Consider the following 14,045-nt stretch of genomic DNA (forward strand, 5'->3'; position numbering starts at 1 on the left):
TTCTAAACATCTCCTAGTCTTGTGATAATATATTTTACCAAACATATATAATGATTTTCTATTTTAAAGATAACATGCATTTTCTCTAAATAAAATATGCTACAAGTGAACTCTGCGAAGTAACAGATACATAATCTAGATTTTGATAGGAACAGAATTGAGTGTAATGATACAGACAGACTATGTGCGTTCCCATAATTTGCCTTGTTTGTGGACAAAGGAAAACACCAGAGACTGGCTGCATTGTTAGCAATGTGTCACTTTTCTTAAAAATAGCTTAGGACAATTGTAGTATCTGAGGCTTAAAAAAACAAAACAAAACAAAGCAAAAAACCAAAAACAGGCAAAATAGATAATGCTCATTCTGAGAATGAATAGAAACAAAATGTCCATGAAGTCTGAAAGATGTTTACGATCTTATGCAACATCAAGGTCTTTATTTGTATAATTTAATAGGAAGTTTATCCACATATTTCCAAAACAGCGATGCAAACAAACACTAACAGTACAGTTACAATGCATCACCCTCCTACCATCGTTAGCATTTACTTAACAAGCCGCTCCTATACAACTTGTTATGCTTTGATTGTTTCAGGAGAGAGAGGCACAGGCAAGAAAAACAAAAACCTCCAGAACAATTTCAGAAGAAAAAAAAAAGAAGAAATTAGCCTATCCAAAGAGGAAACTGTTGTACGCAAAACTAGCGTTTCATCTAAAAACAATAAGTATAAAGAACTAGTGGGCACAAATATGAGCTTTAAGCTGAAGCTTTTTCTGCTGAGCTGCCGCCTTTGACTCAAAGAGCAAAGTACACACATCTCAGAACTTCGGGTTTTCCTTTGAGGCTGCCGATTCGAGTTACGTAAAGCAAGACAAAAGAGGCAGATGTCTTTTAAAGCTAGATACGCTCTATAAAAACCCGGACAAAGCCAAAACGCCGCTCCAGCCTGGACCCTGGCGCTAGGCCTCATAAAGCCAGGAGGCGGCCCGGGAGCCAGAAAGTGAGCGCCTGGCCAGCCGGGCGCCGGGGCGAAGCCTTGCCCCTTCCTGCCAAATTGTGAGAGAACGAGGAAGTCGCCACTGAGCAGCCCGGCTCCCTCACAGTGCCTTTCCCGGGGGTGGTGGAAGCTTGGGGTGAAACCCTCGGAGACGATGCGCTGACTGCCCCTGAAGTGGCTGCTCAGCCCCCAGGAGCCGTGAGCTGTCTGCGGGGTGCCCGTGGGGAGCAACCGTGGGCTGGTGGGACCCACCAGGAAGCCCGTGGGGGGGTGGAACGAACGCCCTAAAGAAGTTTGTCCCTCGGCGGCCGCCGTCCACGCGCTTGACAGGCCCTGAAGGGACGCCCCCCCGACCCCCACCCGTCACTCACAGCGTCTCGCCGGTCTTGGCCACATGGCAGAGCAGCTGGTCCAGCACCGGGCACGCCTCCTTCTTGCCCCGCTTCTCGAAGTCTGCAGCGCGGCCGGGAGGGGACAGAAACAGACGGTGAGAGCCCGGCCGGCCCGGCGGCGCCTCCCCTCCCCCACCACGGGGCGCCCCCTCAGCCCCGCTCCGTCCCACCTTTGAGCGCCTCCTGCAGCCGCTCGAGGTCCATGGTCCGCCCGCGTCCCCCCCCCCGGCTCGCTACCGCCGTGCACACCCAGACCCGGGCTCAGCGGCCTCCCAACATGGCGCCGGGCCGCCGCCGCCGCCGTGCGCGCGCCCGGCTCCGCCCCGCCGCCGCCGCCGCGCCGAGGGGCGGGGCCACGTCTCCGGGGCCCTCGCGCGCGGCTGGGGTGGGGCTAGGGGCGGGTTTGGCCCCCCCCGCGCGTCCCCTTCAGGGGGCGGGGCTTCCCCTGTCCTCCGGGCGGGGCCGGGCGCTCGTTGTCTCTCGGGGACGCCGGGGGCTCAGGCCGCCCCTGGGTCTGCGCAGTGTCACGCGGGAGTGCAAGAGGCACGGGATCAGCGAATGCATCCCCCAAATACATCCCCAAATACACTCCCGCATGCAACCCCCAATGCATTCCCAAATATACCCCAAATACATCCCTAAATACACCCCCGAATATACCCCAATACACCGCAGAATGCATCCCCAAAATACACAAATACACCCCCGAATATACTCCCAAATGCATTAATACACCCCCAAAGGCAGCCCTGAATGCACCCCCAATATATCCCACAAATACACCCCCAAAACGAATATACCTCGAATACATCCCCAAATGTACTCCCAAGTGCATCCCCAAATACACCCCCAAATGCACAAATAGACCCTCAAATGCATCCCTGAATGTACCACCGAATACACCCGAATACACCCCCTGAATACACTCCTGAATACATCCCCAGGCTCGCTTCAGCATTTGGCCTTGGGGAGGCTGAGCGCAGGGCTCATCAGGGCTGTTTGAAATGAAGACAATGACATGAATTTAAAAAACAAAACAAAACAAAAGATTTTCACATACAGGCATACCTCGGAGATATTGCGGGTTCAGTTCCAGACCAAATATCGCAATAAAGCGAGTCACACGAATTTTTTGGTTTCCCAGTGCATATAAAAGTTATGCTTACACTATACTGTAGTCTATTAAGTGTGCAATAGCATTATGTCAAAAAAACAATGTACATACCTTAATTAAAAAATACTTTATTGCTAAAAAATGCTAACCAATGGAAAAATGGCACCGATAGACTTGCTTGACGCAGGGTTGCCACAAACCTTCAATTTGTAAAAAACGCAATATCTGCGAAGCGCAATAAAGCGAAGCGCAATAAAACGAGGTATGCCTGTATTTCCCTTCCTGCTAAGGGAGCAGGCTAGGTGCTTCCAGTATGGGGTCCCAGGGAGCGTCCTCTCTGGCATCATCGTGAAGGGAAGGGGACAGGCCAGCAGCCCCTGTGCCAGGAGGCACCCCACCTGGTTTGCAACTGAGGAACGGCAACAGGCTTCCAAAAGCAGCTCAGGAAACATCTCAATAAACCTTAAACCAGCCACTGTGTTTCCCCTATGTGCAAAAGCCTACACAGGGCAAACGCCTTGGACCTTTGCCCTCTCCTCCCAGCTTCCCTGGCTGGGGTCCCAGAACCAGCAGGGACCTGAACGGGGCAAAGAGCAAGGCCTACGATGAAGCAGAGGCCTGAGGTTTAGGAGAATCCGAGCCCCCGGGACCTGCAGATTTCATGCGGCCAATTGCGAAGTGGAGACTTATCCGCTGTGAATGCTTCTGTAGAGTGGAAGCACCCATGATGATCGTTCCTGGAAGGACATGAAAATGCTCGTAAAAGTTAAGCTGTAAATCCAAATATTGCCGCCAACTGTTATTCTAGGCATATGGGAGCTGCACATATGCAGTAATTTACTATTAGGAGAAAATCCCAATATAGGCCTGGATCACGTCCCAGTCTTCTGAGGTCTGTGCCTGCAGGCAATCCTGCACGCACACATTTCTGTTCTTTTTTGTAGTGGGGCAAACTGGAGTGGGATGACAGGGGCAACTGCCCCAACCCCAGCTTCTGGGGCAGGGTGGAAAACAACAGTTCCTGCCAATGATGTTGGCAAGGTGGCAGATACTGCAAGTTGCCATGGCCCCTGTGTGTTGCAGCTGCATGGTTACACTGCTGCTATACAGGGGAAGAGGGTCACCTGCCTCTGTCGCATCATCACTCCCTATTGCCCCTTCCCCCTCTCTGAACCCGTTTTAAAGCCCATACTCTGGCAGGATGTGGACTCTGTACACAGCACACACACAAAAAAGAATAGGTGGTCTTAGGCCTGGCCAGAACTGAGGCAGTGTCCAGACTTCAGTCCCATGCAGAGCTCCTGTAAAAGATAATATAGCCTGAGACTGTATTATCTTTTCTGCACAGCCAAATGCAAAGTGGACAATGTTGTAGAGAAATGCCAGTAGAGCTACACTGCAGAGGAACTAGTGCAGTAGCACAGGGGATTGTCTAGGTTGTATCAGCTAGCCCCTTAGCTTATTTTATAAGAGCAAGCAAATTTAGTCCTCCTGGCAGAATAAAAGGGGAACTATGACTGTGGAGTCCTCCCATTCCCCTTGCGTGTTTGTCCCTGGAGAAGATAATCCAAGCTGTGGAGCAGCAATTCCAAAACTAGTGATTGTGACCCCAAATGCAGTTCCAGCATTTAAAGAGTTGGGTTATAAGCCCCCAAATATTCAGTTATGGCAATTAAACTCATGCTGGAAACCAGGTTGAGAGCTGACCAGAAGTGTGGTTGTGACATAAAAGGCCAGAAACTGATGGTGTAGAGCTTAGCAGTATCTTTAGACATGATTTTCCTATGGAGAAAATCTTAAGATTTATTTTAGAATTAAGTTGTTTCTACAACCGAGAGCCTGGGTTAAAACAGAAAAAAATTAAGTTGTTTCCAAGATGCAAGGAGCTAGCATTGAAACTATAGCAATATATCACTTTTCTAGTTTAATGCATGTTCTAGATAATAAAGAACAGTAAGTATTTCTTTAAACTGCATTGTCTTCAGTCCTACAACCAAACAGAATTCATAACAATTTAGGTGGTAACAGAATGCTACAGCCTCAAATGCAGGTTTATTAAATACAGGTACTCCTCACTTAACATCGTCCTGGTTAATGTTGTTTCGTTATTACGTCACTGATCTATTAGAGAACTTACTCATTTAAAGTCGCGCAGTGTTTGGTTATAATGTTGTTTGGCCACCGCCTGCTAGTAGGTAACTACTCTGACATAATTGGATTCCCTTAATATTGTTTCGCTTAAAGTCGCATTTTTCAAGAATGTAACTACAGCGTTAAGCGAGGAGTAGCTGTATTTCATTTCTGGGAGGAAGAATGCTATAAACTGGGATTGTGAAAAGTTACACTTGTCTTTTTGAAACTGAGAAACAAATTCTGGAGGTGAATGAAGAATTTTCTCTGTTGACGTTTCTCATTTAAAGACCATATTTAATGCAAGCTTTCTATGGTACCTTTATATGGAGACTGATCACTTTATGTACATTTTAAATGAGTAAATTATACTATCAATTGTAACAAGGACACTATTACAAGGATATCTTTGGGGTAATGAAAGCTATCAGTGGCAACAGTTTGTCCTGCCTGCAGGATTTGACTGTTAGGAAAAGGCCATTTATACTTCTTTCTCACCCCAGTTCTATCATCTGACTTCAGAGCAAGCAGTAACCTTTGAAAAAAATATCCCTTGGAGAGGAAAAGAAACAGGTCTCACACATATCAGTTTCTTAGTCCTCTCCTACTTCGTTGCCCTCACCATATTCAGAGGCATCTGAATATAAGAAATCCCCATTTCAACTGGGATTGTCAGAAAAAAGACCTCTGCTTCTAAAGGTAGCAGAGCTTTCAGCTACTAAACAAGCAGCTTACTCACCCTGTTTCATATTCATTTTCCACTTTTATACCTGGTCAGAGTGGGCATAAAAGGCACACAGATCAGATTGTTAGCATTTTACCCTTTGCACAAGTGACTTTGTAGAAAGGGTAGTGGAGAACTGGGTTTCCTGTCATTGCAACTTGAATAAGCATTCTATGCATTAAAATTAAACACACAATTAACAATTGCAGCATCAGGTCCACTGCTGCCTCAGCCACATAGGGAATACCAAAGCTTTGAAAGTCAGGCAGAACTCCAAACATTGATTATAAATATATGTGACTTGGCACCAGTAGAAAATAAGGCATCAGGGCCCGGTGCTAGGACTATTCATTACACTACAGATTAAACATATGAATAAGGACTTACCTGCATTCATTCATGCCATGTACTCTGTAGCAAGTGTTCACATTAGAGTTAGAGCAGAGTAGTTAATGTAGTGTACGCTGATATTTTAATACATGCAATCTCATCTGGTGCACAGACAGGCTTGTTTGCAGGATCAGGACCTACCATCTGCACAGAAAAGGTGTTTTTTTTCAATATAATCTCAGGCATTCATTTAAAATAACAGTTAAACCAGTATAATTTCCACAATCTGTGTGGACAGGCTTATTCCAGTTGAAAAGTGATTTTTTCCAATTTAGATTGTGATGCATAGATATGTTATGAGCAAGATAAATGAAAACCTATTTTATACTGGGATGAGAGAGTTCATATTGTCTTTTATTTCTGATTCACAAGGAAAACAAGGTTCAGACGTTGGAAGTTACCGTAGAACAGGATGTACTTATGTTTCAGTAACTGTTCTTCAAGATGAAGCCAGTGTGGAGCCCACATTAGATACATGCACACAAGCGCAGAATCTTTTGAAGAGGAGTTGTTGATGGCACCAGGCATGTATTTTGTGCTGCATGGGGGCTGATGGGGACCAGGCATGTACACCCCACTGTAAGGATTTAAAGACTGGAGCGAGAAATCATGGGAATAGAATCCTCTTCCCCTTTATTCCTGCAGCACCTTTTCTGTGGCTCATATAGGAGAAGGAAGTAGTAAGGACACCTTACTTTTCTTTTGGAAAAAGCTCCCATGAGAAGTGTGGGAGGGCTGCTCCTGCCCCGATTTGTCCTCCTGCATCAGCCAGGGGGAGCTCCAGGGTTTGGATGAATCAACATTTTCTGATGAAATACTGCTTAGCTGGAAAATTCCCAGCCAGCTTGACTATTGACCTTTATTGTTCCATAGACCACAGCTAGAAAACCACTGTGTAACCCAGCTGTATTACAGCTGGCTTAACCTTCTCCCACTAATGTTACTGAGAATTTTGTTCTTGACTTCAAAGAGAGCAGGCCTGGATCTAACATACCATAAACATGAATGAGCAAGTGACATAAAGTGACATCTGATTACCTTCATCTCCCTTATGCTGCAGACAACTGGTTTGGCTAGAGAAGCCACAACAGGAATTTCCTGTCATACTGAGAAGTGGTAGGAAAGCCAATACCATGTCAGCAGTGACTGTTCATGACAGAATGCAGAGGAGGGTATGCAGTGTGATGAAAGACCACATACAGCAGAAAGGAAGACGTAGGAGAAAGGCACACAAGTGGTACTTGGGGACTGAATCATGCAAGCACACAACCAGCTGAAGAGAACTGAAACAGAAAAGTATATGAAAGGCAAGTTTAGTCTTAGAGGGCTTATATTTTTTTAAACACAATGTGTGCCAAATTCTTCCCTCAATTATACCACCATAACTCAATTGAGAAAGGAACATGGCCCTTTGCCATTATGAAGGAAATTCATGTATTTGGCCCTTTCAGTGGCCAAACTCATTAACTACTCTCCTACTGGTATAGGCCCTATTCTTTGGGTATCTCTACCCTGATCAGTGAAGTACAGTGCAAGCCCTGGGTAACTTGAATGAGTTAGCAATGTAAACTGGCCTACACAGTGCTTTATGCTGACAGACTTAGGTTACTTTGGGCACATCTACACGAGATGCTTTATTGCACAGTAGACTAATCTACTGTGCAGTAAAATGTCACCATCTAAATGGGTGGGGCATTTACTGCACAGTAAATTAGGCTCTTGCACAGTGAGCTAGTACCCGTAAACACAGGTATAGATTAACTATGCAGTAGTTAGTGCACAGTAACACTCTTATAGATGCTGATCAGAAGCAAATTTGCTCCCAGTCAACCTCAGCAGCAGGAGACCACGGGGGACAGGGAGCTCTCTGTCCCTGGTCCTGGCGCTGCTCATCTTCCAGTTCCCCGCGGGAGCTGGGAGCCAATCAGCACTGGGACTGGGGAGCTTTCTGCTTCCTGTTCTGGCTCCCAGCATGGAGCTGACAGCTCCGGAGGGCAAGCAGGGATTGAGAACCCAGCTCCCACCCCTCAAAGCAGCTCTGCATAGTGTGGAGCTACCTGCCCCAGGGCAAGCGGGAGCTGGGAACCCAGCCACACCCAAGACAGCTCCCAGTGAACCCCTTGCTGGGTAGGGAAGCCCTGCCTAGTGGGGGGCTTGCTGACAGCTGTGTGTCCAGATGGGCACAGGGCCAGGACACCTCTGTCCACTGCAGAAGCAGCTGTCTCCCAGCCTAGTGCACATCAGGTCCCCTCCCAATGTGCACAGGGTCAGGAGGCACTGCCAGCCCCTTGGCTAGCACCTGGGGAGCCTGGAGCTCCCCCTGGCTGATGCAGGAGCAGCCCTCTGCTTCCAACAGGGAGCATGTATAGACGTGCTCCCTGGAAAGGCCTACTGCACCATAAGCCTAATGCAAATTAATAGCACATGTAGACACAGCCTTCTAGTAGCAAAGTGTGTTGGCTTGGAGCTATTCACAGTCTTCTGCGTTCCACCTTTGTTAAATTCAGTCTAGGTCTTTACGTCAAAAAGCCCTGCACATACCATTTATTTTGACTATGTAGCACCGTGAAAGCACGTACCAGAAAAACAAAAACAGTTTGCAGGGCACAAGTACTTCTAAAAAAAAAATCTTGCTGATCTCTGTGGTTAATTCTATATAATATAATCACCTCCTCAAGAAAGGATGACTGAAATAAATCCCAGAGAAGGAAAAAAAAGGTAAAGATTAAAATCCTGAATATGGCCTCACTTATAAGCATACAATCCTTTAAAGTCAAGGAGTCAGCTTCATAGTTGGTGGGTGCAATTCCACAAGTGTATTTGGTTCACTGGGACTATCCTGGCATATAGGAGGGCAACCTAACCTCTAAACAAATTATATCTATGCTGTTGCTTGAAAAGAGATGGGCACTCTGAGGCAGCCAGATTCTTGGTATAGCTACAACCCTGCTGGCTCAAGGAATTTTTCTGCTACCAGAGCTATCCCAACACCTCTGCATTTGCTGGCACAGCTACGTCAGCTATGGATGTGATCTTTTCATAGCAAAGAAACTGTGTTGCGTAGACAAAGCCTCAATCTGTTAGCATTTACAGTTACCCTTTAGTCTTCATTGTTACATGAAAAAGGAAATCAATAAACACTGAATTTAACACACACAAATGCACACAATACTACTTTTCAGTCTTAAAAACAAGTTATGAAAGAACATGGTTTGTATTTCACAATACAATTATTTTTAACAATAAGAAAAACTACACAGAAAAGCAACTCATTTTAGTAAAGAAACCACACACTAAGAACAGCCTAATTTAGAACTGCATAACTACTTTCCAGCATTCAACCCCCTTGCACTGTGGGTGTGCATGTAAGTTTAAAGGAGGTCCTTGTAATTTATTAAATCGATGACTAAGACAGTAAAATTACTCTTTTGATGTTGAAAAGAGGACCATCAAGAGTCAGAGTTTGCTTAAAAGTTCATTTATTTATGTTGCAAGCTGAAGAATCATAAACAACATAGAAATGCACTGTTATGCCTCCTTGGGAGCTACACATAATTGGTGCACTTATCAAATAAAAATATAGAAGCAATTTAAATGATACAGAAATGACACAGAAATAGATCATAGCTCTTCACACACGCTCATTCTGGCATGCACACACATCACACTAAAAGTTTCCAGTTTCTGTAAAGAATAGAAAGGATAGTACAGCTATCTAGCTCACTTAACCATGTGCAGCTAGATAGCCTCAACAAGCCCTCATATAAAATGATACAACTTACTAAAACACTTGATCTTAGCCAAAAGGTTGAATGCTTCCCTTGCTGAACAATGTGCATTTGTATTCTGACACTTCCTTATGGCTTAAATAGGACTGAATGGAAGTGCTCAGCAGCTCTCAGTATTAGGCCCTTGTCTAACTTTAGTGAGTTCAAGTATAGAATAACCAGTTTAAAACATGGATATTTGGCCCTGACCCTTCAAAGACTCATATACACACTTAATGTTACACACTGGGGTGAACCTACTGATTGTAATGGCCCATTCATCTACGTAAGGTTAAGCACACGAGTCACTGTGCAGGATCTGGGTCAGTATTTAAACAAGGGCACAGTTCTTTAGAGTGGTCCATAATGCCTGGTTCTGACTCCAAAGGGTGAATTTGTATAACCAACATGGTCAATGTGCTAAAAGATTAATTTATGTTCATTTACAAAAAAAAAATTTCCATTTATTCTTACAGACATACCTTATTTTTTCACATACCACACTCACCATTTACCCAAAAATTAGCAGTCAAAATGAAGAACCTGATTCTGAACAGTTTAAAGAAAAAAAAAGCCTTAATTTTGTCTTCCCAAAACATGGAGTGTGTTTTATGGCGGGGGGGGGCGGGGTAGGACTTCAATAAATATGAGAATACAGTTATTTTTCATGTTATTTTTCAGTCTGGTATATGAACAATAGTGTTCAGGTTCCATTATTTTAGTAATTACCAATGCAGTAATGTAATACATAAGAAGAGGGAAAAAAGATATAAATCCTATATAAGTATTTACATATTTCCATGATTAAAATAAATGAAAGTTAATGTACAGGTAATAAGAAATGATTATTAAGTATAGATTGTTTCTAAATAAGCTTAATAGTATAACCAACTACTGTTAAACAAGACATAATATATTTTTGGATGCAGTAATAACACATACAATTAATTATTCTTATTGGACAATGAAATAGTATAGATAATTGTTTTTAAAAAGGCTTTGGAGTTTTCAAATTACAGCTCAGTTAAAACATTTTTTTCCAGAAAAAAAGCACAATACAACACTTCCCACACTTTTTTCCCCTGTATTTTACATCACACTGACAGATATTTTCATGTTAAAAAAGCATACTTCATATAGGTTTCTTCGTTGTCAATAATGTAATGTTGTTCATTATTAAAAAATAGCACCTACTGTAAACATATCAAACACAGTTTAAATCCCCCATAATTTCCTAAGTAATAATGCCTTTATTTTATGAAGACCTCCAGTCTTGTTTAATTCCTTCATTATAATCTACCCACAGTTTCAGGTTCTATTAAATCTTAATGCATAGAGTCATAACCTACTAAATTCTGAGAGTTAGGAATTATAAATATTATATGCCAAATGACTTGACCTTCTAAAATGCAGTTATAAGTTCCTGGGTAAGGAGGGTTTTGCTGTGCAAACATCTGTGGCTTGTAGGTACTAAAGAGATGAGCAATTTTAAAACAATGCCCAGAACACCTAATCTTAATTTAACCTGACCAATCAACTGTCATTCTTATCCTGATTTAAGAAATAAAAATGATCTAATATTCAAGCTCTCAATTTAGCCAACACCAAATGTTTAAGTCCTAATCAGACCCCAAGAAATCATGAAATAATTTCGAAGTCATGAAACTTTAAAAATACATTGCAGATTCCTTTTGTTTGCCTTCTGTCGGAAAACTTAGAGTGCATCTGAATGAATTTTGCAAGTTTTTCTCCATAACCATAACAGCTCGAACTTTAAAGGGCAACTGAAATTCTAACAAAAAAAAGAGAAACGCCAAATAGTGCAAGACTCGGTAAAATCATGAGAGATGGTAACACCGTCCCACTTCGGTTTAAATGCTTTTCTGGTCCCTGCGTAAGAGGTATTTCTGGGCTTTGGATTAGGATAACTGCAAGAAAACCTCAGCCCATTTCTGGTCAATTCTGAACTCTTACAGAGCAAAGAGTATATGTTAACATGAGAAACAAGTGCAAACTGTTGTAGGTTTATTAGGCCCTTAGCAAACAAGAGTGCAAAACAGCAACTATCTGTTGAAATTCTTAGACCAAGCAAAGACCTGGGATGAAACCACTGACTTCAAGAGGCCCAAGACTTTCTACTTGTTGTTCTGGGCTGATCCTACTCCACTTGGATGCTTTCCTAGCGACACTGTCCAATGTGCAATATGTCACCAGTGCATTCACACTCCATAGATTCAAAAATGTTCCTGGGTAGGCACTTGCTGTTATGTACAACCAATCTGTTTGGCAAACTTAACTGCCAATAAGCATCATGTTTTCCTTTTCCTCACTAGCCAGGTGTTGTCTCAACAGTCTTATCATGTGGTGGGAGGCAGCAAGCCTGATGTCGCGGGAGGAGAGGGGTCACCTATGCTGCCAACTAAAAGGATTTTCTGTTGGCATGTCTTCCCTTATGAAACCATGCATCATCATGAGTGATAAGAGTGGTCGTGCCAATGCTGCAGTCTGTTTGAACTACTGTACTCTAAGAAACAGCTCATGCCCATACCACTTATCAGCCCTGTATGATAATTATAAGGGTCTAGAAAACCATTGGCATGACATATATTTTATATGCAATCTATAGTGATTTTCTCTTTCATTTCAGAAAAGCTCTCCTGGGCTCTTCACATACTAGATACAAAACAAATAGCTTCAGGTGACCATAGAACATTTTTGCTGCATGTGACTCCCAAGGCTTTCATTTAGGAAATGTCTTCCAAGCTGGTTGTTGCACTGTGTTCCCTTAAAGGTTTATTAGTTTCTTGTTCCCAGAACATTTCCCGAGCACCTTTTGACTACTGCAAGTTTCAATAAGGTCCTGTATGTGCAATACTGTCTGCAACCTCCAGTCTGTAACTAATTACAACATGAATATGCTTTTGACAGCTAATCTAAATTAAATATTTTAAATAAAATAAACAAAACCATCTTGTATCCCATTTTACTTTAAGGCTATTAGTCAGAATCCTGGCACAGACACTGAACTTCCAGGAATGAAAGTGCCAAGCAAAAGATATATCTTTATGTCCCAGAAGAGGAGGATTTTTGGCATAACAAAAAGGCAGTCAGAGGCAGCAGTCTCAGTAAGGTAGACTGGAAAGGGAGCTCTCAATGGAACAGAATTATTCCTGTGCAGTAAACAGCAATAGAAAGGGGTTTGAAGAAAGCAGATCAATTGTACCTGTTTTCATATAGTTCATTCAGTGTTCTTTGACTGCTTTTAAAGTGATTAATGGGCAGGAGAGGTCATGCATTTCTTTCTTAAGACTGATAAAAAAGGCCAAAACCCACACAAATGGGAATTCAGAGCAGACGGTTGAATTCCAGTCACTTTCATCAAGTAACTTAACACCAATTCCAGGCACTGTATCTACCTCTAAATTCCTCTTCCTGTTTACTGCATGTTTTCTTACTTGCTTTAACAGCTATCACCTCTCTTCCCGTGTGAAAGGCCCTCACAGACAAGACAGGGAAACAGTGGCACTGCCTAGATGGAAAATGCTGTAAATGCAGAGAGTAAACACCTGGAAACACATCTTTACTCCCAGTCTCTTTCAGCTCAGGTGCCTCCTGCAGCAAGAGTGGGTAAACACCTTCAAACAGAAATACAGTTTTTAAGTAGATGTTTTCCTGTTACTGCAGTCACTTTTAACTAAGCCTGTCATAATGGCCTGAGTGCTTATCACTGAACATGTTCATGACACCAGAGAATGTGTGTTCCTAATCTCTTTTAAGTTTTGTATCTTCTGAGTGGCAAATACCTTGAAGTGACACCATCAAAAGAAATCTAGCCCAATATTACAATGTTGAGGGAAGAAAAGTGATACAATCTGAAATTAATAAAGATGCTCCCAGATTGAATGAGATCTGCAGTGAAAATTGCTGTGTTTAAACAAACAAGCATTCCTCCAAAGTGTTTAAACCATGGCAAACCTAAAAAAGTGAAAGTGAAACTCACTCAACAGAAGTGAAAGTCACGTTCTCAACTCACCTAGTTCAAGGCGAGAGAAATGCAGGAAGTGAAAAAAGAAACTAGGTAGTGACCATTTAAAGAGACTTGTAAAACTCTTTCTGTAGTAATAATCTGTGCGGGTATTAGCCAAACAGGGCGAAACAAGTGTTTGTTTATAACATGGATTTTAAACTGATAATGTTGCTTTAATTGATCTGCCTCAAGTAATTTGGATACAAAGATGAAAACCACCACATTAAATGTAGTTATCTCTATTCAGAACCTGTGGTTGGCCCCCACGTGGACAACAACACGATTTTCATAAACTTTCCTCATTGTTTTCTCAATCTGCTTCAAAAAAACCTGTGGTATTCGCCCACATAAAGTATGTACAGTATCCAGAAACTTAGACTGAAGAGGGTAGAACAAGGATTGGAAGAGATTGTCTTCAAAGGGAAACTAAAGAGGAGAAAAAAAAAAACCCTGGTTATTTTCCACAGCTTTAATGACATTTGAGAAGTGTAAACAGAATCAGG

The 14,045-nt window shown here is 42.8% G+C and overlaps 2 protein-coding genes and 1 long non-coding RNA gene across 4 annotated transcripts in view; 1 reads left to right on the forward strand and 2 right to left on the reverse strand.

Annotated features, from left to right (window-relative positions):
• PPP4R2 (protein phosphatase 4 regulatory subunit 2) overlaps positions 1–1,813 on the reverse strand; it is a 35,694-nt gene extending 33,881 nt beyond the window's left edge. The window contains exons 1-2 of one of the 2 annotated variants that reach the window (XM_090022653.1): positions 1,561–1,813; positions 1,370–1,451 (exon numbers count right to left, since the gene is read on the reverse strand). In XM_090022653.1, coding sequence (XP_089878779.1) covers positions 1,370–1,451; positions 1,561–1,594 — 116 coding nt within the window. In that variant the 5' untranslated portion in view covers positions 1,595–1,813. The remainder of the gene's footprint in view (positions 1–1,369; positions 1,452–1,560) is intronic. The other variant, XM_090022654.1, reaches the window with a different exon arrangement.
• On the forward strand, positions 1–10,554 carry LOC149855922 (uncharacterized). Its single transcript, XR_016438560.1, has 2 exons — positions 1–1,485; positions 2,795–10,554. It is a non-coding gene; the product is annotated as an uncharacterized LOC149855922 (long non-coding RNA).
• Positions 9,258–14,045, reverse strand: part of GXYLT2 (glucoside xylosyltransferase 2) — a 27,970-nt gene continuing 23,182 nt past the window's right edge. The window contains exon 7 of the mRNA XM_090022652.1: positions 9,258–13,968. Within this exon, the coding sequence (XP_089878778.1) occupies positions 13,786–13,968 (183 nt within the window). The 3' untranslated portion in view covers positions 9,258–13,785. The remainder of the gene's footprint in view (positions 13,969–14,045) is intronic.

Source organism: Crocodylus siamensis, chromosome 11 (assembly GCF_052110815.1).
Source record: "Crocodylus siamensis isolate JL-2025a chromosome 11, ASM5211081v1, whole genome shotgun sequence".
NCBI lineage: Eukaryota > Metazoa > Chordata > Crocodylia > Crocodylidae > Crocodylus > Crocodylus siamensis.